At 50.9% G+C, this 26,092-nt stretch overlaps 12 protein-coding genes across 12 annotated transcripts; 4 read left to right on the top strand and 8 right to left on the bottom strand.

Moving 5' to 3' along the window:
* Positions 1–173: 173 nt before the first annotated feature.
* On the bottom strand, positions 174–558 carry PFLUO_LOCUS7543 (uncharacterized protein; the record flags this gene model as incomplete). Its single annotated transcript, XM_073785198.1, has 3 exons — positions 174–219; positions 288–349; positions 418–558. The coding sequence occupies 3 exons, from the start codon at positions 556–558 to the stop codon at positions 174–176; spliced, it is 249 nt and encodes an 82-aa protein (XP_073641578.1).
* A 933-nt stretch (positions 559–1,491) lies between these two features.
* Positions 1,492–3,071, bottom strand: PFLUO_LOCUS7542 (uncharacterized protein; the record flags this gene model as incomplete). The annotated part of the gene is made up of 3 exons (XM_073785197.1): positions 1,492–1,874; positions 1,933–2,023; positions 2,091–3,071. 3 exons carry the CDS (start codon positions 3,069–3,071, stop codon positions 1,492–1,494), a joined length of 1,455 nt encoding a protein of 484 aa, XP_073641577.1.
* A 690-nt stretch (positions 3,072–3,761) lies between these two features.
* PFLUO_LOCUS7541 (uncharacterized protein) lies at positions 3,762–4,995 on the top strand (the record flags this gene model as incomplete). Its single annotated transcript, XM_073785196.1, has 3 exons — positions 3,762–4,148; positions 4,202–4,631; positions 4,688–4,995. 3 exons carry the CDS (start codon positions 3,762–3,764, stop codon positions 4,993–4,995), a joined length of 1,125 nt encoding a protein of 374 aa, XP_073641576.1.
* A 557-nt stretch (positions 4,996–5,552) lies between these two features.
* PFLUO_LOCUS7540 (uncharacterized protein) lies at positions 5,553–6,146 on the top strand (the record flags this gene model as incomplete). The annotated part of the gene is made up of 1 exon (XM_073785195.1): positions 5,553–6,146. One exon carries the CDS (start codon positions 5,553–5,555, stop codon positions 6,144–6,146), a length of 594 nt encoding a protein of 197 aa, XP_073641575.1.
* Positions 6,147–7,371: 1,225 nt separating this feature from the next.
* On the bottom strand, positions 7,372–8,383 carry PFLUO_LOCUS7539 (uncharacterized protein; the record flags this gene model as incomplete). Its single annotated transcript, XM_073785194.1, has 6 exons — positions 7,372–7,413; positions 7,471–7,515; positions 7,571–7,762; positions 7,817–8,011; positions 8,059–8,082; positions 8,180–8,383. 6 exons carry the CDS (start codon positions 8,381–8,383, stop codon positions 7,372–7,374), a joined length of 702 nt encoding a protein of 233 aa, XP_073641574.1.
* Positions 8,384–9,455: 1,072 nt separating this feature from the next.
* Positions 9,456–11,506, bottom strand: PFLUO_LOCUS7538 (uncharacterized protein; the record flags this gene model as incomplete). The annotated part of the gene is made up of 6 exons (XM_073785193.1): positions 9,456–9,880; positions 9,933–10,211; positions 10,408–10,986; positions 11,051–11,057; positions 11,121–11,282; positions 11,423–11,506. 6 exons carry the CDS (start codon positions 11,504–11,506, stop codon positions 9,456–9,458), a joined length of 1,536 nt encoding a protein of 511 aa, XP_073641573.1.
* Positions 11,507–11,794: 288 nt separating this feature from the next.
* Positions 11,795–13,135, bottom strand: PFLUO_LOCUS7537 (uncharacterized protein; the record flags this gene model as incomplete). The annotated part of the gene is made up of 9 exons (XM_073785192.1): positions 11,795–11,813; positions 11,860–12,144; positions 12,202–12,241; positions 12,295–12,335; positions 12,389–12,500; positions 12,554–12,579; positions 12,629–12,668; positions 12,732–12,874; positions 12,933–13,135. The coding sequence occupies 9 exons, from the start codon at positions 13,133–13,135 to the stop codon at positions 11,795–11,797; spliced, it is 909 nt and encodes a 302-aa protein (XP_073641572.1).
* A 230-nt stretch (positions 13,136–13,365) lies between these two features.
* Positions 13,366–14,304, top strand: PFLUO_LOCUS7536 (uncharacterized protein; the record flags this gene model as incomplete). The annotated part of the gene is made up of 1 exon (XM_073785191.1): positions 13,366–14,304. The coding sequence occupies one exon, from the start codon at positions 13,366–13,368 to the stop codon at positions 14,302–14,304; it is 939 nt and encodes a 312-aa protein (XP_073641571.1).
* A 117-nt stretch (positions 14,305–14,421) lies between these two features.
* PFLUO_LOCUS7535 (uncharacterized protein) lies at positions 14,422–15,729 on the bottom strand (the record flags this gene model as incomplete). The annotated part of the gene is made up of 1 exon (XM_073785190.1): positions 14,422–15,729. The coding sequence occupies one exon, from the start codon at positions 15,727–15,729 to the stop codon at positions 14,422–14,424; it is 1,308 nt and encodes a 435-aa protein (XP_073641570.1).
* A 4,815-nt stretch (positions 15,730–20,544) lies between these two features.
* PFLUO_LOCUS7534 (uncharacterized protein) lies at positions 20,545–21,877 on the top strand (the record flags this gene model as incomplete). Its single annotated transcript, XM_073785189.1, has 4 exons — positions 20,545–20,575; positions 20,634–20,654; positions 20,713–21,243; positions 21,297–21,877. The coding sequence occupies 4 exons, from the start codon at positions 20,545–20,547 to the stop codon at positions 21,875–21,877; spliced, it is 1,164 nt and encodes a 387-aa protein (XP_073641569.1).
* Positions 21,878–22,288: 411 nt separating this feature from the next.
* PFLUO_LOCUS7533 (uncharacterized protein) lies at positions 22,289–23,179 on the bottom strand (the record flags this gene model as incomplete). Its single annotated transcript, XM_073785187.1, has 1 exon — positions 22,289–23,179. One exon carries the CDS (start codon positions 23,177–23,179, stop codon positions 22,289–22,291), a length of 891 nt encoding a protein of 296 aa, XP_073641568.1.
* Positions 23,180–23,689: 510 nt separating this feature from the next.
* PFLUO_LOCUS7532 (uncharacterized protein) lies at positions 23,690–25,960 on the bottom strand (the record flags this gene model as incomplete). The annotated part of the gene is made up of 1 exon (XM_073785186.1): positions 23,690–25,960. One exon carries the CDS (start codon positions 25,958–25,960, stop codon positions 23,690–23,692), a length of 2,271 nt encoding a protein of 756 aa, XP_073641567.1.
* Between the last annotated feature and the right edge of the window lie 132 nt (positions 25,961–26,092).

The following is a 26,092-nucleotide window of genomic DNA, read 5'->3' as shown; positions in this document are numbered from 1 at the left end:
ATGTGTCAGAGGGTAGTCGGTAAGAGAGCAAAAGAACGAAAAGTGTGGTGGGTAGGCTGTGTCCCGCATCGCTTGTCTAGCATTATCGATGAAAGAAGCGAGAAAAGAAAAAGCGAATCAAATCAAGGAACGCTGCGAATGGCCACACTCATGGATAGTAGAGGGCGATTCGCTTAGCAGCAGTCCTCGCAGCACTCGAAGCAGAGCAGACCGGCGCAGCTGGAAGCATAGGTCAGTATGTATACCCCCAGAAAAAAAAGGTGCTGGATGGGGGAGGGAGCACTTACACGCCGCAGCAGATGTCACCGGCACCACCGCCGCGCAGCTTCATCATGTTCTCCTGGGAGTTCTGTGAACCAGTTAGTATTGGGTACTGAGCATTGAGTATAGCGAGAGGGAGAGGAGAGGTAGACGAACGGGCTGCTCGGTGATGACGCGCTCGGTGGAGGGCGCTTCCGGGGAAGTCGGCTGCTGGTTCTGCACGGTAGCAGTGTTGGCGTCCCAGGTAGCCTCGGGAGCGGATTCCTTCTTGGAAGAGAAGAGGTTGAAGCCGAACATGTTGATTTTGGAGAGAGATTGTGTGGTGTGAGAAAGAGTGTGCTTTGTGGCGGTGTGGATTGTAGATGGTGATGGTGGTGTGACGGGGAAGAGAAGAAAGAAGGTCGGTGGGGAGGGGGAAAGGGAGAGATTTATGCTTTGCTCCGGATTGGTTCGGCAGTCGGTGACTTAGTCTCGGGTGAGAGCGACCATTATGACTGCAGTAAGAGAAACACGCGGTGGAGTGGCCAGGGGCTTGCGCGGGAGAGGGCCCCGCTGATTGGACCCACTTGTCGCCCTAAGCCCTGTGGTTGCCTGTGACGAGGCCACGGAATAGATTGTGGCTGCTTAGGTCGAATGCGTGCTGTTCTCGGGTCCGCGGCAGGATTCATGATTCGAGTACCTAGGGGTCGTCAGTCGTGACCAACATCCTCTTCCACCACCACCGACGGCCCTCCCGGAATACAGAACGGGGGTGCCTAATTGTGCCACACATGGCGGGTCCACCGGCCCCTGTGCCAAGCTTCGGTTAAGCTTTGTCATTGGCACTTCCGAGATGGCGCTATTTTTAGCGGTGGCTCAGCCAGCCCCCGTACGTAATGGCGCATCGTGGCTGGAGCTGCGTCGTGTTCTGGTCCGGTGGCGGAAACATAGTCCGTTTCAAGACTGATCCCTGCCGTGAGAACTATAGGTGATGTTAGTACCTATCCGACGTCGCTGAATACTGCCAACGGAGGACGAGATGAAAGACCAGATGCGAGATCGAATATAGTTGTAGAATGTGTCGCTCGGAATCGGGGCAAAATAACCGCTAGACCAAAAATGCACTATAGGCGATATTCTTAGTCTATCGTCATTTCCCATCTTGACAGAATGCAATGCCCGTCTTGAACGCTCTCTAGGCCGTCTTCGAGTCAATATTCGTTCACCCACTCATCAACACCGTTGACATTATCAGGCACGTTCTGCCCCTCTAGCCCGGCCTAACCGATCATGCTTCCGATCCTTCCGCCAGACAAAAAACCACGAAGCCAGCACACCCGAGATAGCCGCACAAAGGAAGCACAGGCAGATGATGAAGGACACGCGATACGTCGGCCCAAACACCGTGCTGTATATCTGAGGTCCCGCAATCCCGCTAAACTGCGCCATGGCATTCGTTGCCCCAATCCCAATCCCCGCGGCCACCGTGCCCTCCAGATCGCGGATCCGCTCTGGCCAGATGACCGGATATGCAGACCCGGCACATGCAGTCGCGACGATCAGAGCCACATATTTGACCACTGAGTTGGGAACTGTGATCAGAATGATGTAGCAGATAATGATCGTGCTTTCGACTGTTGCGGCCGTCAGTAGGAGCCTTGCATAGAATGTCATGTGAACGATGGTACGTACTCGCAACTGCTGTGGTCCACGGTCTGATCCACCCTCGATGTAGCAGATACCCGAGGGCATTTAAAAAGAAAAAGCATGCGACGTAGGGAGGCTGTCAATTCCGAGCTGGTTAGCACTTTCTAACCCATCTGTGTATTCTCTTGAGATTCCCAACTCACAATATTCATCAGCTGGGACAAAGCCGTCGAACTAAACCCAAGTTCGTAAATGACGGTAGGCAAAGCATACTGCACCCCAAACCCACCGATACCGTGCCCGATCCAGTAGATTGAAAATGTGTAAAGCGTAGGACTACTGAAAAGCGCTTTCACACCGGCCCAATCCCAGCTTTTGTCTTTTCCAGAGGGCGCCGAGGAGGCGAGACGGCCATGGAGGAACGCTCGCTCCTCCTCCGTCAACATGCGGGCGGTCTCGGGGTAATCTGGAAGACCGAACAGCGCCACAAAAGACAGGACAATGGCCGGCAGGCCTTCGATGATGAACAGCCACCGCCAGCCTGATAGTCCGCCGGCCCCATCCGCGAAGCTGATGGCGTATGCGAGCAGCCCGCTCAATGCGCCGGATACCTGGCCGAGAGAGTAGAAGAGGGCGATTCGCCAGGGCAGCTCGGATGGCTTGTACCAGAATGCCATGTGGTAGAGCACAGCTGGGTAGAACCCCGCCTCAGCCATTCCAATTGCGAACCGCACGCACATCATCCCCGGAAAGCTCTGGGCTGCACCCGCTGCGCAGGCACAGATCCCCCAGGACAAGATCAGGACGAACATCCATGTTGAGGGCTTGAAGCTCTTGAGAAGGATCGTGTTGGATGGCTCGAAGATGAGGTAGCTGTACGAGAAGATGGATTGCGTCCAGGACCATTGCGAGGGGCTGAACCCGAGCTCTTTCTTAATCCCTGTGCCGGCTTCCAGGTTGATGATCGCGGCGTTGGCGTAGTTGTTCGAGTCAATCACCCGGAAGATGTAGACAAGGGAGTAGAAGCCCACGAGCCAGAAGTCGATCTTTCGCAGAACCCTCTTCTCGAGTTTGGCATGATAGTCGATATCGGAATTCTCACGGCTGATTTCATTGGGTGGAGATGAAGTCACGCTGGTGGTAGAGACCCGGTCGTCATCCTTGCCGGATGTCATATTGCCCATGCTGTTTCGATGTAGGATTGGTCTGAGAGACAGATCCCGACGAGCAAATCCCGAAAGGCAAAACAGAAATTAATTCCCTGAAAACACCGCATCCTTAAGTCTTCTGCGACACCCTCCATGTTTGATGACGGGAATCTTAGAGTTCGCTTTTGCCATGATAGTTCCGATCACGACATCCATTTCCTCTCCGATTGCACCTATCCCAGAGATATCTACGACATGTTGTCTGGCTCACTCTTGCTTCAGTTTGTGGCTTGCATATGGAGGAGTCTAGACGGCCATAATTGCCAGATGATGTTGGTATACTCGCTCATCTCAGCCCGGGGAGTGTATATATCCAAACATGGATTGTATCCAAGCTTCGATATGCACATGTCAATAACGAACTAAATAACGATGCTGTCAACTAAAGACGGACCAATCATTTCCTTAGTAACATCATTATTTTCTAGGAAATACCGTTCTGACTTATCCGGCATAATCACGCCGTAGCCAATAACGCCATCCGGGCCAAGGATGATGTCCTCATACGACCCCGCATCTGTGCAATGGGATGGACATGGAACAAATCCCGATAATATTTGTAATGTAGGAGGTTCCGCAGATATATAAGTCCCATTTGGTCGCATCGAACATACCCCGCTAGGCGATACCTGTCACTCGTCATTCTCTATAGTTACCAAAACAAAAATGGCCCCATCCGCCATCGAAGAGCACCCCCCCATCCAAAGGGTCCCAGTCAAAGCATGGAACCGCCCCGCGCCTACCGGGGAGAAGCTTGATTGGGCTCCATTGGTGCAAATTGACCTGTCCCGGTTCGACGAACCGGGCGGAAAGCAAGAGCTTGCAAAGCAACTATACGATGCTGTGACAAGGGTCGGTTTCTGGGTTGTAGTTGGCCACGGACTTGACGAAGATCGCGTCCTGCGTCAATTCAGTCTCGGTAATGCGTTTTTCAAAGAGCCCCTCGAGGAGAAGCGAAGCTTCCCTTGCAACTTTGCTGAGGGCGAATATTTTGGTTACCGTGAGAACTCGAGGTGGGTTGGAGATACGGGGGTCAAAGAGAATATCGAAATGGTATGCGCCTATCATATTCATTATTTGCATTAGAGAAAGGCTGATTTGTGTAGCTCAATGTTCCCAAAGCAATTCCTGCATGGGATGGTGTGCCTAAACACCGGATCGTTCGTCAGAATTATGATGAGATCGCGAGCTTCCATCGTGATCTGTTCGACAATGTGATCAGGAAGTTGTTTGTCTTAATGGCAATTATTCTCGAATTGCCCGAAGACTACCTGGTCAATGCCCATGCCTATGACCAGCTTTCCGACGACCACTTGCGATATATGATCTACAACACTCGGACTCAAGAGGAATGGGACAAGGCACAGGGCTACTCCAAGGGTGGGCATACCGACTTTGGCAGCTTGACATTGTTGTTCTCGCAGCATGTTGCCGGATTGCAGATCCGGACTCCCGAAGGAGAATGGAAATGGGTGAAGCCCGTTGACGGCGGGATTACCTGCAATGCTGCCGACACCTTATCCTTCCTGACTAATGGTGAGTGCCCATGCCAATTGTCCCGGAACTATTCGGCTAACTAGAGACAACAACAGGCTTCATCAAATCCACGATCCATCGTGTTGTCACACCTCCGAAAGATCAGCTCGACATTGCTCGCCTTGGGTTGCTCTATTTCTGTAGGCCGGGGGATCATACCATAATGAGGACGGTGCCATCGCCTGTGCTGGACCGTCTTGGTATGCTTAGTGAAGAAGACAAGAATCCAAGCAAACCTGCCCCTACGGGAACTGAATATGTTCGAGCTCGGGTGAAGGATGTGCATCATAAGACTGTGCTTGATCGTCGGGAGAACACCTCGTTTGAGTTCAAGGGGCTGAAGGTGCAGAATTATTATGCTTAGGAGGTTACATTATGAGCTTTTGGGGAGGACTTGGATTTAACAAATTGTTCAAATTGGTGCTATATTAGTGTTCATTGTATACTTTTGCAACCACACAATACGCCCACTTCTGGGTGTCTCCACCAGCTTTTGGTCGGTTAGATATTTTTTTAAGATTTCAAGACATCTAGGTCTCGCACACTTGAAAATGTAAGGAGTACATTTGTATTTGCACCAAGTGGAGCGGATTGGATAACATAAGAACCTATGAGATGCCAAGTAACCACTGCCGGCGGTGGTTAACTACAGTAGTTTGTCCAAGGACTTTTTTCACCACACTCGTTTCGCAAAATAGTCGAATTGTTATTTTTGCATTACGATCGGAGTTATATTTCACTTTGCTACACTTTCATTTTCTCGAATACATCCATGTATACTCACGACGCAAAAACGTAGCTGCTTTGTAGGGTCTGGAATCCACGTGATGACTCCATCACCTGACCTGCACACGGAGATCATCGGGCCCGCCGTATTTTTTACAGATGAGCCGACCAAGCAACACTGCGAGACTGGCAAGCATGGCCGCCCCCAACGACACTTCGGGCGTGCGTGAGGCCGACTACGAGCGATTCAAGCACTACGCCGCGCTGACCTTCCTCGTGGCGTCCCCAGTGCTGATCGCTCTCCCACCCCGCAAACTCGACCACCTCACCGTCCTCCTGACCGGCGCATTCTGCGCTTCCGCCAACCACATCACCCGCGAACGCACGGGGCGCAGCATAATCGACCGACTCGAAGCCCGCGTAACCTCTTCCTCCTCCCCGCGTCCTCGGGCATCTCCCGGCATGTTCAGCGATCTGCCCAGCAATCGCGCAGAGGAGATCCAGGCGCGTCTGCGCGCGGCCCGGGATGCGCAGCTCCGCGATGCTGGCCTTACCACGGAGGAAATTGAGAAGCTGAAGGCGAGACAGCAGCAGGATAAAGGAGTTGTGCAGCGAGTTTGGATGGGGAATGAGACGGAGGGGTGGAAGGAGCGCCGTTTGCGCGAAGAGCAGAAAGCGCTGGATGAGGGGAAGGGGTATGGAGATTTAATTAAGGAGCATATTTGGGATGTATGGACATGGGGGGGAAAGGATGGATCGGAGGCGGAGAATGATGAGAAGAAGGACTGAAGTCGACTGCCTTCTCTGTCACCACTCTCGCCATTCAGCTACATGGCTCGACTCTACTCTCGCCATGTCGCCTTGCATATTTATCTACAGCATTGGGATTAGGTGTTTGATGATTTTCGACTTTACCAGGAACGAGTGAATGAACAATGGTGATTTTATTCAAAGATGACTTTCTATCTACATGTCACACATTGGAAAATACAAGCCGACACTCTCCTCGATATTCGACTCGTGGCCCGCGTACCACGAGACCAAGGCTTGTCCTCACGGCCATGACTCCGCTTGGGGCCTTGATCGAGAGCGAAGACGAGTACATATATCCATACAACAAAATGTCATCCATATCTCAATCTCACCAGATCAGACAATCTCAAACAATCTCAAACAAATGTAACAAAAACAGATCCAAGATATATGAAAACAAATCATCCCCCCATTCGAGCCGTGCCTTTTTTTTTTCTTTATTGGTGGTTTCGGCACGGGGCCAAGGAAAACATCCTCGCTGCTCTTGGACAATTTTGGCATGCGAGGTCAAAACCTTGACCGGGATGGGTACATTGAAACAATCTTCTTTCCTTTTCTCCACAATAGTAACGGTGCGCAGGCGCGTCCGCCCTTGCACCGTTACAAGTTTTCCCGTTCTCTGCGTCCCCAGTTTGCTAATTTCCCCGGAACCCCCCGTGAAGGGGAGAATCCTCACCGGCCCCGTTGTGGACGGTATTTAAAAACAAAATAAATTCAGGCCCGATACCCTCCAAGCAGGGCACGGTCCAATTTGGTCTGAGGGAGGGTGGCTCAGACCAGAAGACGGTGGATGATGGGTGTTGATCGAGTGTCGCGAGAACTCGACGGGAGATGGGGCCAGCTGTTGATGACTGACGGGACTTGGATTGATCCAGCAGGCCGTGATGGAGAATGGCCGAGATGCTGGTGCCCGCAGGTTTTGTCGAAGGTGAGTTGGCGTGCTGGATCCCCTTTCTAATAAGGTATCTTCTATCAGGCGACTTTTGCGGGTTTGGTCGAGAAAAGTAAACATATCCAGGGTGCTGGGACTCGGTGGGCTAGACCGGTGTCCGCCAGATGTCAATGCTTGCCAATTGCACAGACGGGCCGTGGCCAGACGGCGGTCCGAGTCTTATGTTGGGGGCTTGCGCATCTGGCTAAAGTAAAACGGAGGAACAATAGTCGTGATGGTGACTCCCGGAGCGACCAGGGCGTTGTTCTCCTAGTAATTGCCTTGCTGGGCAATTTGACGAATATGGTTCGCCTGAACATGAGCGTTAGTATGCTTGTCCCTTCTATGGAAGATGTGGTTGCTACTTACGAGCTCATGCATCGCGGCTGCACTGAATGCCAGGGCTTGGAATCGCTAGTTCATGATTAATCTTTGCCCCAGTGACTGAGGATATCAGGATATCACTTACAGGATCAGGAGCAGAAATTAGAGAGACAAGTGGAGGAGCGTCTTCCATAATCACATCTTCGTCAGGCTCAACGACAAGAGGTACGTCAAGCATTTCAACGTCGTGGTTCCAAGGCTCGGATTGTGTTCTTCTTCGGTTTGAGTTGGAGTTGTTATTAATGTGGTTGAAGTTAAATCCTTGAGCCTGGGGCGACTATTGACATAGTCTGTTAGCATACTTCCCGATGAAAAAGTCAGGCCTGCTTACCGTTGTTTGGCGGCGCCGGCGATTGCGTGCCCCGCGGCGTCTCCGACTTTGGTTAGGAAGATCGGGACCATTCAGCGGTTGCTGGTTGAACTGCTGCTGTTGCTGGCCTTGAGAGTAGGCATGAACCTGGCGAGGCGTTCGCGAACGACTTGAGGAGAAATAGTTGGCTCGCCGATTGTTGTGCAAGTTAGGGTCCTATACTTCAGTCAGTATCTGTTCATGAGAGCGAGATTGAGACTTACCTGTTTGCCAGCGTGGGCATGCGCCTATGGCATGGGTTAGATTGGTGATCCATACCTGCGAACGGACAAACCACGAAATGTCATATCAACCACAGCTTGTTGATAAATAAATGATACTTACAACCGATCCCGTCCGGACGCCGCCGCGAGAGTTATAGGAGGAGTAAGGGTGATTGCGGGCAAAGCCACCAGCGCCTCCGTTGTTCAACGGTCCCCGGCCTTGAGTGGGTTGGTTTTGGCGAAGGAATCCAGCCGAAGGACCGCTGTCCAAACGGGAGTGTGAGGACTGTCCGCCGAACTCTGTAGAATGCAAGTGGCACCACATGTTGTTCTTGTTAACGGACGAACTCTTTTGAAAGTGAGAGTCTGAACACCCAGCGCTCCAACCCCGAAAGAGACCTTGATCAAGAGGGTCTCCCAGAACCATTCCTCACAAGAACCGACTTTCCACTTGAGAGCTCCCACCTATTCTTTTTTTGGTTATGTTTTCTTGGTGCCACAAACGACTAACAATTTAAGAATATTCCCCTTTTTTTGAGGTTTTTTGAACGATTTTAAAACAGACACTTCAAGTTGCACTCCTCACAGAAATCAATGATCCTCTACAAGGCCGACCACTCGAAGGTGACCTGGTCGTCCACGCACACTTGATCAAGGCTCCCCAAGGAGGAGAGACTGGTGGGTTCCTTCTGGGGGAACGCGGGAGGGCTAGGGCTTGCGGGGTTTGGATATGTGAAGTTTTGAGATGAAAGGGTATATGTTTTGATAGCTGGGGAGATGACCACGGAAAGAAAGAAGAGAAAGGAGGAAGAGCGAGGAATTCTCGTTCTTTATAAGGGGGGGGAACCGCTACTCTGTACTTGATACTATACTATTTGGGGCTGCGCAATAGCTTCGACCCATGCCAGATTCGGTGCGCCGTTTAGTGATAACCATGGAGCAATCAGCCAAACAGGCATAGAATAGAGTCTTGTTTGCCGAAACCTGCCTACTTCATTTTGATCTGAATATGGATTAGTTACAGAGTACGAGTTAAACTAAGCTGAATTCTGATCTGAAGTTAATATTGGGCGGGAGTTCGTTTTCCAGGCGCAGGCAATTGAAACAGTTGTAGAAGGCCATTTTGGAGACATCGACCTAGATAACTTGAAAATAATTCCTGTCAGGAGCCTTAACATGCTCATATCCCTCTTACGAAATCAGTACTACAATAAGAAGCTTCGCAACTACTCCCTGATTCAAACATTTTGATCATTAGACAGAAACACAGTTCCAAGACGCCCCAGGCCAAATTCAAGAATCAGACCAGCTAATATAAATAAACTCGGAGCAAGGCCATCAAGCAACGAGGTGAAAGAAGACATGTAAGCCGAGCAATTCATGCACCAAACACATGCTCAACATCCTTCTCCGAAGTCAAAGTCTTGCTCAACGAGAGAATCCCTTCCATCGCAAATCACTTCTCCGTCAACAGAAGCAATGTCAACAGAAGCAATAGCAGCTTCATCGGAGAGAGAGAATTCGACTGGAAGAGGATCCAACGTCGGCTGAGCGCCTGATTCCGAGCTGATAAGATGCTGATCTGCCATCACAGCGGGAATGCTGTGCTCCTGCACAGCCTCCAACGACCGACGAGAAGCCTCGATTTCATTCAAAAGGATATTGGCCTCGACGAGGGCACGATCTATCCGCCGGATAATCTCCCGCTGCATGATATCCCGTTGGATAATCCCCATCCCCTCATCTTCGTCCTGGGCAGACACTTCAAATTGGCTACCGTCAATGTAGTATCTGCCTTGGTGGAGGTGGTAGAAACCGGTTTCTGGAATTCAGTCAGGGAGTCCGGATATAAAGCAGGATACTGGGTAACTCACCAATCTCCCAAGTCAGCTCGGATTCCATGAGGGTATTGGTCGGCGCAAGTCCGTATGACATCCCCGTTGTGTGAGAGGCATCGGTCCGGCCGTCAAAGGAGCTGGACAGGGATCCAGACTCCGCCTGTGTCCCTTCTTTAAGACCCCTCTCGATGCCCCGAAAGAGTTCTCTCAACTCTCGTTCTGCGTCCATATTGTCCTGATGTGCGGCATCGGGGAGCTCCAGGCATTCTGCCGCGGCTTCCATATTTTGGTCTTGTAGCTCGGGCAGGATCAGCCCTGGCATTTATATAGGAGAAGAGCAACTTGAGGACTCTAGCGTAGGGCAAATAAGGCAGAAGAGTGAGAATAAAGTGACCAAATGCAGCAAGAGGATATAGAGGGAAAGAGCGAGAAGGAAAGCGCAGGTCCTGATCTTACTGACGGAAACCAGGAAGCATCAAAACAACCTTAGCCCGTTTGAGTCAACCAGTACTCCGTTTCTTCGAACTGCCCACCGTCTCGCCCTCCGACACCGATTCAGCACCCCGTTTCAGATCCGAGCCCGCGTCCACATCCGCTGCGACTTCCACCTTCGAGCGCTTCCTTTTCGGTCGTGATCTGTCAGGCGATACACTTCCGTTCGAGGCCCCGCTCGTGCGTTTGCGTTTTTCTGGTCTTGCATCATCCCGTTCCCGTTTCCGTCGCCGCTCTTCTTTGATGCGTAAACGCCGCTGGACCTCGGCCGAGATGTCTTCTGTTTCTACTGATGCTTCAGTCGCGTCGCGCAGATCATCGTCGGCACCAGGCACGGCGGAGTAAGAGCTCCGCTTTCGTTTTGGGGCTCGGGCGTCGGTATCTTCGTAAGCCTGGTTCTGGTCGGTCGGAGGGGTCCCAAAATCCGGCCCTCTCTCCTTCTCTCCTTCTTTCTCATTCCGGGATCGTTTCCTCCGAGCCGTGTTCACGGAGTCTGTAGAGTAGGGAGTGGGTGTGTGGGTGTGAGAACGAGATGCGCCGTTCATGGAGCTTGTGTGCGACGTGGCAGTAGAGTGGTCCTCGTCAAGGGCTGTCTTGTCTATAGAGATAGTAGAGACGAATGAGTGCCGTAGACATGAAAGGATGCCCGTCGCAGAACTTACGGTTGCTCTAAACAAAGAAATCAAGAGTCAGCCGCCACTTCATGTAGACGAGTCACACATCATAACCCACCATTTTCTTTCGCACCAATGCAAACTGATTCATAGCCTGCACCGTCTTCTGCACCATTGACGACACTGTGCGGAATGCGTTGCCGTCCCGGGCCATGTGTTCTTTGACCGAGTCGAGCAGTTCGAGGTGCGAGGTGAGCATGGTCTCGTGTCGGGAGAACAGCTGTTACGAGACGAATTCCAGCGTCGCGTCAGCCTTGGTTCCTGAGCGCCATTATTGGGGGAAGGGTTCCTTGGGGGAGTCGCTGATACCCGCTGGTCCTGTGCGACTCGTCCCCCAACGCGCATGGATGGCCGACTCACCTCTGCCCAGGCAATTGGGGTGCGATTGGACGAGCCGCTTGTCCCTGGTGGTTCATGGCGGTCGTCCTCGACTGTTGGGTTCATGGCTGCGTGAGTGACGGGAAGGAAGACTGACGAACAGGGTTCGGATCGGAGCTGGAGCTCTCCGCGCCAAGACATCGATCTGACAGGGATCAACATTGTGTACCCGGCCACTCTCTCACTAATTATGCAGCCACTACTCCATATTTAATGCACAGTGAAAAGATCCGTTGGATTGAAGCTGGTGAGAATGTTGCTGTTATCTCACAAGCCATAAGCTATAACTATCAAGGTATACCGAAGGCAAAGACAACGTATCTGGCGAGAACCACTAACCCGCGGACGCCATTCTCAACTCAGAACATCATCCCTGCAGCTATTAGCAACACCACGCAATAAGACGTGAAGAGACTTACGTGTACGTATCCTCCGGCATCCGGATACCGTCATTAATCGAGATCCCCAACATCCTCCCACCGTCAACCGTCAACAATGCACTGTTCATATACCCACCCCCGGCACTCGACAACAACAGAACGGGCCCAACCATCTCCTCCGGTCGACCAGGTCGTCCAGCGGTGGACCGCAAGGCAGCTTTCTCGGCCTTGTGGTGGATTTTGTACTCGTGTTTGCCGGATGTAACGCCGGTCATCTCAGAGGGAAAGATGCCGGGGCAGATGGTATTCACGCGGATCTTCATGCTGTGGATCATATTAGTTGAAGTGGCTTTGAATGGCATTGGTGGAAGGATAGCTAACGGATGCAAACGGGCGGCGAGTTGTTTGGCGAGGTGGACGCCTAGGACATAGATCAGATCAACATTTCATGAGAGATATGAGATGGTAGCGTACTCGCGGCTTTGGAGACGCTATACGGCAAGGAGCCCATGGTCCTAGTTTGTGAAATATTAGCTACCGGTCTCAGTGTTCGAACGTAGGACTCTACCTTTGCACTCCGAGAGCTGCGAGTGAGGCAATCACGCAGACATTCGGGTCGGCCGCTTTGCGGAGAAGGGGAACGAAGTTTACTGTCAGAAAGTAGACGCCGCTCACATGAACTGAAGCAGGGTTAGTGGCAACATTATTGGGGAAGTAAGTAAAGATAACATACTTTGATTACTTCGATCAAAATCTTCCCTAATCCACTCTCAGCAACTTTGATCTCGAACAGCAGAAACAGACGTACTCCTCGATGCCATTAACCAATAGATTCTCCACATCATCAGCTATAACACAGTCAGCTCTACAGTTTCTTTCTCTGTTTGTGCATGTATATTCCCAAAACTCACGATTGTTAACATCCTTAGCCGGAGCTCTCCACGGACTGTTCACACCGGCGCAATTGATCAGTGTGTCAACATGGGACTCTTTAGCCTTGATGGCGTCCGCAATCTTCAAGCAGCCTTCCTTGGTCTGCACGTCGCCCTGGACACTAGGCGTTTTCCACCGGAGTCAGCCTCTCCTGGAGTCCAGGGTAGGCGGAAGCTTACATGTGTATATCACCGCCAACCTGCTTCGCCGCAGTCTCTAGTACCTCCTGTCTCCGCCCAGAGATGTATACCTTGGCGCCATTGACGGCGAATCCTTCCGCGAGTGCTTTTCCAATACCGGAACCTCCTCCCGTGATCACGACCACCCTGCCCTTGACCGAGAAGAGATCCTCGACTTTGAATGAAACGTGCTGCTCGGCCATAATTCTGGTAGAGTGAAGAACGGTCAATTGTAACTTGAGCGTTGGCTGTCGTAGATGATCTGCTGATCACGTTGGCAAATGAGGGGTGTCTCGCACGCAACCATGCGGGACATAGACGTGTTGGACGATAAGATCGTGGGGGCTATCGATAAGCCCGCGTGGGGGTCGCCTAGGGCCTGACCGAAAGGGCGGGGGTTCGGCAAGCAAGGAACCACACTCCAACAACCACCATGAAGCTCCTTTACCCAACCTCGGTCAAGCTCCCCATCCCGACCCTCAAGGGCTTTACCGTTACTCTCTACACCTACAATGTCAAAGAGCCCATCCCCGAGGAGCTCATCGACGCCGACATCCTCGTCACTTGGGCCAACAGTGCCGAGAACCTGCAGGATGCCGCCAAACGCATGAAAAATCTCCGATGGATCCAATCCCTCGCCGCCGGTCCCAATGATGTCCTCTCTGCTGGGTTCGATGTCTCGCGGATCACCGTCACCACCGGCTCCGGTCTGCACGATCGCCCCGTCGCCGAGCATGCTCTCGGTCTGCTCCTCGACGCCTGTCGCCACTTCTACGAGATGCGCGATTACCAGCTCCAGTCGAAATGGCCGGCCCATCTAGGTGGCTCCTTTCCCCGTGGAGGCCAGTTGACGACTCTGCGTGATGCGCACGTGCTCATCTGGGGATTCGGCAACATCGCAAAGAAGCTTGCCCCGCATTTGACCGCTCTCGGAGCCCACGTCACCGGTTTGGCCCGAGGACCTGGCGTGCGCGATGGTGTGGAGGTATACGGGGAGGACAAAATCTCGGAACTTCTGCCAAAGACAGATGCGCTGGTTATGATCCTGCCAGGCGCGGAGTCAACAAACAACGCCCTGAATGCCGAAAGACTCAAGCTCTTGCCCAAGCACGCGTGGGTGGTGAATGTGGGACGAGGCACGTCGGTCGATGAGGATGCGCTGGCGGATGCTCTTGACAAGGGCGAGATCGCCGGTGCCGCCCTGGACGTTTTCAAGAAAGAGCCGCTGCCGGAGTCCAGTCGACTGTGGAAGACGCCAAACCTGATTATCTCGCCTCACGCTGCTGGTGGAAGACCTGAAGGTTGTGAGGAGTTGATTGCGGACAACCTACGGCTATTCTTGGCTGAGCAGCCGCTCAAGAATGTAATCTAAAGGGATGTTGAAGAGTATTTAGAATTGAAATATCACCGTTTCGATTATGCATTTATTGTCCCAAAAGAATGGTATAAACATCAGAGTTTTCTGAATCGCAAGGTCGATATAATCTTCTCATGGTAGGACAATGTTGAACTCTTCCTCAAAGCCCATGATGAAAGACGATAGCTTCTGCAAACAAGAACGGTCTCCTGTCTCAGTCTCGATCCCTTCAAGTTTTCTCGTGGTTAAGAAACTGAGCAACTGAGAATGTGTCATCGAGCACGAGTAGTCAGCCGCTCTAGTCGGCATATCTTTTTGCTTCAACCCCGTCCGATGAATCAAAGCACCGTTGCTGAGAATGAGGCGACAACCTTCGTTCATATCGGTCAGGTACAAATCGATTGTGAAGTTATGCGCCTGAGCCTGAGGGCCATTCAGTCGTACTGCAATGGACGCGAAAAGTTGATGAAGAGATAGAGGCTCAAGCATTTCCGACTGGTCGGATAATAGATTCTTGGTCATCTTTTGACCGCGCAACTCGCTGGCACCAGACAAGTAAAAGTTGCGCCATGGGCCATTCTCCGCCCCGAGTCCGAGCTTTTCATAGGTTGAAGCCAATAGTTCTTTTCCTTCTTCATTTTCTGGATCGGCAAAAACAACGTGGTTCAACAGGGTTGCAGCAAAACGTAGGTCACCCTCTTTGATATAACCCTCGGATTTCCTGAGAACTTCTTTGGCACCACCCATGCAAGCAAGGTACCGTTTGGCAGATGCGACTGGAGGGTGCTCCCACAGATGAGATGGGTTTCCATCAAACCACGTCATGAAACGCTGATAGATTGCCTTGACATTGTGAACAACTGTTCCGTAGAAACCTTGTGTATGCCAGGCAGTCTGAAGCTTGGGAGGAAGCGAGAAGTCCTCAGCAATTTCAATACCAGTGAGACCCTGATTCATCAACCGTACAGTCTGATCGTGCATATATGCATATAGATCCCTTTGCTCGGTGAGATAATTCAATACCCGTTCGTTACCCCATGTTGGCCAATGGTGTGATGCGAAGACGGTGTCTGTCTTCTCCGCAAATAGGACGATTGACTCATCCAAGTACGAGGACCATGCAAGAGCATCACGCACAGCCGCACCCCGCGGTGTTGCGATGTTATGCAGGCATTGTGTCGCATTCTCAGCCGTACATATGGTTCGGAATTGAGGAAGATAGATGTTCATCTCAACGGGCGCCTCGGTTCCCGGTGTGATCTGAAAGAATAGTTCCACTCCATCAATTACTTCAACTTGTCCGGTATGAGTGATATCGAGATTTGGGGGGATAATCGTGCTTGTTCCGGAGGAGACGGTTGATCCCAACCCACAACTGATCTGACCATCGGGACCCTTTGCCAATTCATTCCCATACATGTATCCTGCCCTGCGAGCCATAGCGGTACCAGCAAAGATATTTTCGCTAACGGCGTGCTCAATGAAGCCTTGAGGAGCAATTATCGGTATTTTGGAAGCTTCACTTTGGGACACGGCTCCTTCTGCTCCGCCAAAATGATCAACATGTGTATGGGTGTAGATCATGCCCAGTACGGGCCTATCGCCACGATTTTTGCGATAGAGATCAAGCGCAGCCCTAGCACACTCGGCAGAGGTGAGACAATCGATGATGATTATTCCCCTTTTTCCCTCTATGAAAGTCATGTTTGATAGATCGAAGCCTCGGATTTGGTATATGCCGTCGACAACTTGGTAAAGGCCTTGTTTCGCAACGAGTTGGGCTTGGCACCATAGATTTGGGTTTGCGGTCGCTGGAGCAGGCGTGTCGGCCAAAAAATTGTAAGCTTCATTGTCCCAGACAATGCGGCCTTGTTTGTTTTTAATTATGCAGGGATCGAGGCGATCTACAAACCCGCGATCTGCATCCTGGAAGGATTGCGTGGGATCAGGTGAAAGGTCCATTGTAGTATCTGAGGTATAGTTTTTGTTCTGAAACATAACGATCTTCTATGCGAATTTGTTTAAATATTAATGAAATGCTAACGGGTGCTAAGAGGTCTATGACAGGTGCATTCCATGAATGTGCGCTAGTTGCGCTTTCCGCATCCGGAATGTCTATTTTTGCACCCGATCCAGGTTTCATTCAAAACCACCAGCATTATTTTGTCTTCTGTTCTGCTATCCTCTTTTTCAGCAGGCGAACAGTGCAAAATAAGACACCGGATTGGGTGATCCATAGACTTCAAGTACTAGCTCATGCTGGGGTGGATGAGCAAGGCAAATTCGTCCATCCAATCTTTCTCCGCACCCGCTGCTTTCGCTTCCGCCTGCCTACCCTCCTGCAGTAAGCCGCAGTATACTATAGAAAGCTACATTAGTACTTTTTTGAGGGTACAATCATCAATGAGCCCCCACTCATCGAGCTGTGAAGCTGCCTGAAGGCTTATCTCTAATTGGTAATCGAACTATTTGATCCCAGAAGCACCTTACTCCGACTCCAAAACCGTGCAAAGAAGACCCCGCAAGAGCGTAACAGAGGCCGCATAAGTACCAGGCACACACATACGATAGCCATGTTAACCTCGAGAACTGCCCAAACAACTTCGAACGCGCCACTAGCTATCCATTCTATCAGCAATCGTATACCCCCATATTATAGAAGACCTACCGGTTACATTTTCAGCCTGGTAGTGAATCAATTCGACAACACGGAGGATACCAAAGATGCACACACTGTTATTGGTCAATATTGCCACTTGACGACGCGGACAGAGATGAGAAGAACATACATCCCCCCAAACCCGAATAAAATCGTAATTCGAATCTTCTCAGGCCGCGAAAGCTTCATCCGCCATACGACGGCGATCGGAATGGCCAAAAGAGCCACGTCCTCTGCGACAGCCAGAGCTCCCATCGTGATGGCGAAAGCTTCTTGGTTATCTGGGCATCGTCCATCGATAGTTCTCTCCCAGAAGTAGCGCGGGGGTAAGCATTGCAGGGCGTTGCCGACGATGTTTGTAATGCCCCATGCTACCGTGAAAACTATCAGCGCGGTGGTGACTTTTTGCCAAGGTCCAACGATATATAATATACGGCGGACCAGGAAGATTATAGAGAGTTTCACGAAGACGTGGGCTAAAGCCCAGAACTTTTGTCCAAGCCAAAATACCTAAAATGTATAGTGTCAGTGATGGCATCTCTGCGATCTGATCCCACAAAGAAGCTCATACAAGTGCGACTCGTCCCCGTGTTTGTCGGGGCAATGCCCAAATATTATATCCCACACCGTTACATGCGGCTGATCAAAGCGAGTAAGTATCTCGAGTAGTAGTCTGTAGTTCGAGGCCTGGGGGGTTTGGAATGTACCGATAATAACACATGCACTGAGCAAGTAAGAGAAAAGCAACCCTAATCCCAAAAAGAGATCTTCAATGGCCGGTTTCCAGGAGGTCTTCCGCCGGCTGTAAAGTCGAAGGAGAAAAAAAATCGTGGCCGCCACTACAAAGGTGATGGCGATGGCTATAAGGGTTCGACTCCAAGACGGAGATTCCCGTCGATCTTTTCCTTTGTTCTCGATGGCAAGACTTGTCTCAAGAGATGAAAAAGGCATGTCATATCTCAGGTTAGCAGCGAACTGCGTACATCAGGAACCCTTTAAGAGCCAACTACACACTGCGGAAGTCTCCAGTGCTGAAAGTGATGATGTCATTCCAGAAAATTCAAGTACTCAGTTGTTGTCTTCTGATTATTTCTGCTTTCAATTATCCCCTGTCTCTATTCCTATTTATTATTTTCTTTGTCATTATTATGCACCACTAAATCTTAATGACTTATGAGCAACGGTTGACCGTCAAACCATTTGGCGATACCACGTGACTTGGGGGCTACCCAATTTGATGCTCCCACCAAGCAGATCCTAGTTAAATTAGAATGCGTTACAGATAGCCCCTTATTGTTGGAACCGGACAGATTCTATAAAATTAATGGAAGAGAAAGTTTCCGTGGAAAGAAGGGGGTTTAAGGGAAAGATGATAACGAAGAGGTGTCTTTCCTTATTGTCGAATCCACTATTGTGCATCAACGACAACTGGTGAATTTATACTAAACTCAAAGCGTCACTCACTGGCACAACATATCTTTCCCAGTCATTTAAATCTGAGATAGAAGGTCGTTTTGGCTCCGAAGACTTTGACAAATTGAAGTCTCGAGATTTCCAAACTTGCTCAATAACCGCGCGAGTTCGAGACACACTCGAGACACTGCTCTTGGCCATCCTCGCGAGCAGTTCCAAGACAAGCCTTCTCCCGTCTGTCACTGATCCGGTCTCTGGATATGTCCAGAGTTCAGTATCAAGCGGATCCAACTCTACAGCGGCAACGAAAAGAGGCCAGATGACGTGACAGACGGATTCCAATGCTAGCAATTCAAGAATCTCCTTCAATATCCTCCGAACATAAGTCCCAATTACGTGTTCTGATGGTCGTCCACCATATAACGCGCAATTCAGGTAGACAGCACAAGTAAGTCTCTTCAGTTCGGCGATCCTGTGAATAGTCTGGTCTTTTTCATCGGTATGAGGCTCTTGCTTGAGAGTATTGAGCTTATCACTCAACGTGGCGGCTCGGAGAGTGAAAGTCATCTGATCCTCATCCGAAACCATAAGCCTTCGTGACCGGCTTAGGTCCATGATGGTGAATAATATCGAGACAAGAGCTGGGCTGCAGCCCATCCAAGGGTTTATCGTTATATCGTCCTCGTGCCAATAGCTGGACCCAAAAAGGTCTGCCTTTGCGCAAGCAGTTCGGCCCATCACGTCTTGGAAAGCAAAGAAAAGTTCCGCAAAAGAAGAAACTGGGTCTCGCGGCGTACTTCCATTTGCCCCTGTTAATAATTGCTGCTGTCGCCTTCGAAGTCGAATAATATCTTTCGCCCCTTGGAGATGGACAATCCACCGTTTATCACAGTCATCCACGATATCGAAGAGACATAGGAACATTACAGTAACCAAGACTTCGGGGTCTTCTGCAACAAGAGTCGAGGGATCACGATTGATTCGCTTTCGGAAGTCGTTCAGAACTCGGGACTTTAACTGCAGGGCGATGTTGCTATATTGCGAGTCGTATTGGGACCAATGGCAGGCAGCCAGCGCCTGGACTGCTCGTAAGACTGTGGGTGAGGCTGATACACAATAGGGAAGAATGACAGAGGCAAATGGCGATTGTGACAGAGAACTGTTTGCTGTTCGAGGACATATTTGATTGATATAGTAGTCGAAGAGCTCTCGGTTTCCCAGCTCGGCTAGTAATGGAAATAGCGAGGGGGATGGTTGTAAGTTCTGTATTAACGCCTCATTCATCTCCATGGCTAGATTCGAAGGAGATGGTGGTCTTGAGAATGATAACATTGGCTCTCGAGGCCCTTGCTCACCAATGGCCATTTTAGCATTGAAAGCCGGCAGGAGATGTGGTTCAGCGTGGTTCTGTTCCTCATCACAAAGCCGTCGGATAAACGACATGTCATTATTTACGAATGTCCAAGGTTGAACCGACGGGATCGCAAGCCATGTCGCTTCTTTCGGAAAAGTGGAAGCTGAGCCTGGAGAGACTGATGGGCTCTGCCGCTCCTCGGGGGAGTTTTTGCTCCATAGCCCGGACCTGCCAAAGGCGACCCCACGATCGCGGAAATCCGATTCCCACTTCAGTGGAAACGTATTGTAGCACTGCAGGTCCTTTTGCCAGCACCGGGTGCACATTGGCTTTTGCTCGTCGCATTTGACCTTGCTTCGACGACAGTTGGTGCATCCATGGCGCGAACGGTCGGGTACCTTGCGGTCGCGTTTCCTTGCTTCTTGCTCCATCTGCGTCTATCCCACTTATTCGAATGGCCGACTCGAATCTTCCGATTGAGATTTCTTAACTCCCCGTTCTTGATGCTCTCGAAGCTTATGTCAGCATTCGCCAGGCAGGTTGTTGCGATGGCAAAGTTCAGAGTGGGGCGGCTTTTGGCCACTCATTTATCCGAAACAGCGGATCCTGCTTGATTGTAGCGCCGTAGTTCAGAGGGAGCAGTGATATCAGTTGCAAGTCAGCGTGGGGTGTCAAATGTCGCTTTTGGAGAGACCTCCTATTTAATAAGGTTCTGACTCCCCACATTCAACAATAGAATTCTTCACTTGAGTGCGCAGTCACCATATCTGGCAATCACATCTACCACTCCAGAACAATATACCGTCGCAATATCTTGCAAGCATAAATCATGGTTTTCAACCTTCGATGGGGCATTCTTGGTCAGTCTCTTTGAATAACCGAGATTCATTTAGCCTTACTGACGCTCATTTGCTTTAGCCACCGGCGGAATCGCAGAAAGTGAGTCGTCCAATCTGCGCGTGTTGCCGATTGACGAAGCTAATTTTGTCGACCCAAGCCTTTGTGAAGGACTTGTTGCGGGATCCAGCTGAAAGAGGGGTTACAGACGTCACTCACACTGTAGCTGCTGTGGCATCCTCGTCGTCCAAGTCTTCGGCCGATTCATTTGTCCAGAGGCTCCAGGTTCCCGAGCCATGTGCGACATACGGATCCTATGCAGAGGCCGTCAACGATGCCAGTGTTCAGGCGGTTTATGTGGCTAGCCCACACTCGCACCACTTTCAACATACGATGCTGGCACTGGAAGCCGGTAAACATGTTCTATGTGAGAAGGCATTCACCGTCAACGCTGCTCAGGCCAAGATCCTATGCGAGACCGCCCGGAAGAAGGGTCTTTTCCTAATGGAAGCTGTTTGGACCCGGTACTTTCCACTGAGCATTGAAGTGCGACGCCTCGTTCAAACCGGCGCAATTGGTGAGGTCCTGCGCGTGATCTCCGACTTGAGCATTGGAGACGAGCCTGAGACTGCCTGGAGTGCCGACCATCGTATGGTAAACAAAGACCTTGCGGGCGGCGCGCTGCTTGACTGTAAGTCCGATATAACTGCCATTTTAATGCATAGTTTGCTAAACATGTTGCAGTGGGTGTTTACGCTCTGACCTGGGTCTTCCAAATTCTTTACCACACCCTACCTCCATCTCAGCGGAAAGCGCCATCACAGATTACCTCTCATATGTCGAAGTATCCTAAAACTGGAGTAGACGAAGAGGCGACAATGATCATAACCTTTCCGACTACAACGCCGTCGGCCCTTCCTAACCGGACCTCACACGCTGTAGCAATGACGGCCTTCCGCGTTTCCACTGACCCAGACAATCGCGGCTCTGCTGGCCCCTCTGTCCAAATCCAGGGGACTAAGGGACACATCCAAATTTTCGGGCCTGCTTTTTGCCCAGAAAAATACCGCGTGGTTCCGTGTAGTGAGTCAGGAGACCCGGCAACTATCCAGGATGTTCATATGCCTATTCCTGGCGGTGCGCGCGGTATGTTCTGGGAAGCCGATGAAGTCGCTCGCTGTTTGCGCGACGGGAAACTTGAGAGCGAGACTCTGCCTTGGGATGAGAGCATCACAATTATGGAAGTGATGGATAAAGTCCGGGAGCAGGGAGGGCTGACTTATCCAGAGAGCATTGAATCGACAAGTTACCCACTGGCTCTTTGATATATCGGGGTACGATCGTTGTGACAGACGCCTCCGCCACCTGTTTTGGAACTACCTGATTCCAGTTAGGAAGCAATCGCTAGTTACTTTATGAACATTACGCTCCGTAACAATCCTCCAATTCTCATTGACAGACCCTATTCAAGCCAACATTCAATAGAATTCCTATCATCATTAACAAAAGGAAGAAGATTATGTGGTGAAATCCATCCCAGTCTCTGTTTCAGACCCGAGCGCCGCATTGTGTACAGAAGTTTGTGGTAGTGGTGGATTGTACACAGAACCCACAAAGCCTCCCCTTCCTTGGGATTCTGGGAGAAACAGCAGTTTCTGGGGGCAGGGAGTTATTAATTTGTATAAAAGAAGGAGACGGTTGTGGTGCTCCTTGTTGCATCAGAAATCAGGTTGTGTTTATCGCATTCTGGCTGTTGATGCCTCTGCCACTTTAGGAGCGTGCAGCCAGAAAGGCAGCAAGATCTTCAAGTTGACAGTGTTGTCCAGACAAGAAACATGGGCGTGGATTTGGAAAAAATACCTCCTCTCCAGAAGCACCGTTTTGAAAGACGGCGTCGATTTAAATGGCGAAGGAAGCGTCTCATGCATCAATACTGGTTCGTTGAGCCGTAAGGGGGCATTGATAGTATGCTTGTCGGGGTTGAGGGAAAGAGGGCTGAGGACAGAGGAACTAAGAAATGACTTTTTCTCATGCGGGACGCCGGCAGTCGTAGAGCTCCTGAGAATGATGGTGTAATCTTTGAGCTGGAATTCGGGTAAAGGCATCCTATAGTCGGATTCTGGAGAGTCGGTTTGAAGCGTGAACGCTAGCGTGAAGGGCTCGCCAATGATTACCGCTGTAGTGGGTGCTGCTAGCAGCGAGAGTCTCAGTTGGTAGCTCCCAGTACTGTGTTGGACGGTATCTTTGGATTTGGTCTTTGTGAGTGGCCTTGGGATGCCCGAATTTGTGATTGTATATTGCTGCGTGAAGCTGTCACGGGCGTCTTGCCTGACGGCCCCTGGACTCGGGTTTCGGGTAGGTTCACAAGTAACGACAATAGGAAGTTCATCTCCCAGGCTCAGCATGCTTTTCTTAGCCTGGGCAGCTAAAGAATATGTGACTTTCCAATCTGTATACGAGTCTCTCAGCTGACTGGCATCGTCGCACGTAGGTGGGATAGGCCACATGGGGCCTAGAGGAGCCGAATAGAGATCGCCAGGTTTTGAATATCCCTCCCATGCTACCGGATTGAAGAAGCTTTTAGGGATCTCAAAGAAGAAGGGGTATTCGTAGGTGGACGCCGTCATCTTGGCGGGGCCCTGAAGCAACGTTTCGCTTAGCTTAAAGATATCGAAATTGTAGGTATCCCTGAAATTTCCCTCTGTAGATTTTGCAAACAATGACCCCTTGAATATGAGAGATATGTCTTTGATCTTCTCGTCGCCTCTCGCAGTCAAAACGACTTTACCTGACACGGAATCGCCAGGGAGGAACTGATGCGCCTTCCGATCCGTCATCGAGTAAGGTGGATCTAGGACGATCCTAAATCGCGAACCCATCGCAGTGGTGATGTGCAAGCCCTTGGCTTTCTTTCCGTCTTGGAGTGAAATCAACCTTGGGCGAAAGAGCCAAAGAGGGGAAAGGGAATACGGGGTAGCTTTAACAAGGGGGGGCGGCCCCAGAAAGGAGGCTTATGGACTTGATCGAATAAAGACTAGTTGACGCTTATTATTCATGCCATTCGGTTCACGGCAGTTTCTGCTTACGCCCCCACTCCGCTAAAGTTAGTCTCGTTCTCCTATATGTACAAATGATCGCTATGCTATAACTGCCGCCTCAATGCGGCGCAGATGCTCTGTGATATCACGACAGCTCCATCGGGTCTGCGATTGTGGTGCCAGCATGCCCCGGATACAGGCCATCAGCATCTCGGCCACCGTCGCCCCATTATCTAGCATGGTCCCACCACAATCGACCTTGCGGGCAAAGTCGCGGGGGAATAATGTGTGCTCCGTAGGGTCGTCACTGGATCCATGCGTCAAGTTGTTCAGAACTAGCTGCCGCTCCATCTTGGTGTTCAGACGGTAGACCAGCTCGAACAGAATAACCCCCAGCGCATAGACATCCAGTTTTTCGTCAATCCGATATGTATCAAAGTAACTGTGGCCGCGGCTTTCGACGGCATTTGCTGGTGGTCGATAGAACTCGGTTCCAACGACGCGCTGGATGGGTGGGCCCTCGCGGTATGGTGTCACGGTTTCATCAGAAGAGGTTTCGTTCAGATGGGAGATGTCTGCAACGAGCCCAAAGTCGCCGATCCGAGGACGGCAGAAGTGGTGTGGTGTGCCATGCTCAGAGCTGCAGGTTGCGCAGGTGTCCAAAGGACTATTCTCGGGCGCGGATAGAAAGATATTTGCTGGTTTCAAATCGCGGTGGACAATTCCCTGGGAATGCAGATATTCTACCCCAGAGACAATGTCCTGCATCAGTCGCACCGAGGATAGTAGATGGAAACAATGCTTCCTGTAAATATAACCGCCACCCTCACGCTTGGTGGCTGCTTGATGGTTCAGATATGAACCGAGCGAGATCGGATGCAGTGACATCTGAATGTGAAGAATGACGGCGGGCGGCTGATGCCCAACGTGGAATTGGCGCTGGATCTGTAACTTGGACTGGTCTTGACTCAGACCATCGGTGAAAATGTCACCGTCCGTTGCCCCGGATGTGGAAGTATGCCCATACGAGGGTCTGTCGAAGTTGCGAGGAATAGATTCAATGTCGTCGTCCTCATCCTCCTGATCTCGTCCAGAGATCTTCTGTGATCGATGGGAAGAAGTAGTCGCATGACTCTCCCAACGCTGTATTCCGTTTGAAAAGCCTTCTTCGCCGAGACTCTGATGGTGCTCTACTACTGAGCTCTTCGAGTGCTCAAAGACAATACCCATACTCGGCTCATTTGAGGGGTCTTGGCTGGGCAAGCCGACCTGCGCGTGCTCGTACTTGATGTGAGTTGGGCGCTTGTCAGCTGGAGCAGGATTAGAAACATGCGCCTGTTCAACCCACGCTCCATAGTATCGCACGATGTTGGTGTGTTCCAGCCGAGCGAGGGTCCGGATTTCTTTCATGATGGTCTCCAGGTGTGTCTGACCGCCGTACTGCAGCTGGTCGAGTCGCCTTTGGCTGAGCGGGATTTTCTTGACCGCATAGTCTTGACCGTCGATGTGGTTCTTGACATGATAGACTTCACCGAACGAACCACGGCCGAGGACCTTGAGCTCACTAAACTCGACGGAATAGCGAGACAAATGATTATAGGGCTGAGAAACTGGAGCATTGACTAGTGGCACGCCCACAGGAGAACTGCCAAAAAGAGGAATGAAGGAATTGGGCAATCGTTTTGCGCCATTCGAGATGTCTTCAAACATCTCAAGCTTATTCGCTGGAGGTAGTTGTTTTCTGAAGCCCAAATCCTCTTGCCGAGTCAGCCAGAATTGCGCATTATCTCCGGATTCATGTTTGTTCGGTGTTGATCTTGAAATCAGTGCCAGTTCCTCGGTGGTGCCGATATGAGGGGACCGTTTGTGAGGCTCATTCAGATTCAACTCATCCAGAGCAGACAAGCCGAGCAGATCGAGGTTGTCGCGGTAGCTTTGTCGTGTGGAGCCCCATTCCTCTTTGTCAACGCCGTCCGCAAGAACACCGTGCGATGACAAAAATTGTGACTTGTATCTGTACAACTTCTTACCTAGATACTGCACCTCGGGAGATTGGCGTGTAAATGTTTGAGTCGAGCCCTGTTGGGCGTTCAGGATGTCTGCCGCTCGGCTTTGGCAGTAAAACTCCAGCAGCGCAGCTGTCATCACATCTGCGTGGCGCTCGATGTTGACATCTAGCGCATCATGGGAGAATTCGGACACCTCATCGAGGGTCGAAGTGTCCACTTGGCTTTCCGAGCCCTTCGAATTTTGTTCAGCCGTTTTGCCCTTGCCAGAGTCCTGGGAATCATTCCTGGAATCATGCAGCTCGCTGTCTTCCGAGCTGGACTCGTCGGACGATATCTCGGCAGCTGATCGAAACATCGACATAGTGATCACCGCAACAGAAAAATGCAACAATTAACTCGAGGCCCCAACAACGCCATTCAAAGATTAACGCTCCTGGAATGGAGACCAGCAGCCGACTGTTTTATGGTGACTCTGGAAAGGACCGATCAATGT

Source organism: Penicillium psychrofluorescens (assembly GCF_964197705.1).
Source record: "Penicillium psychrofluorescens genome assembly, chromosome: 5".
Lineage (NCBI taxonomy): Eukaryota > Fungi > Ascomycota > Eurotiomycetes > Eurotiales > Aspergillaceae > Penicillium > Penicillium psychrofluorescens.
This window is presented reverse-complemented; position numbering and strand designations above follow the sequence as displayed.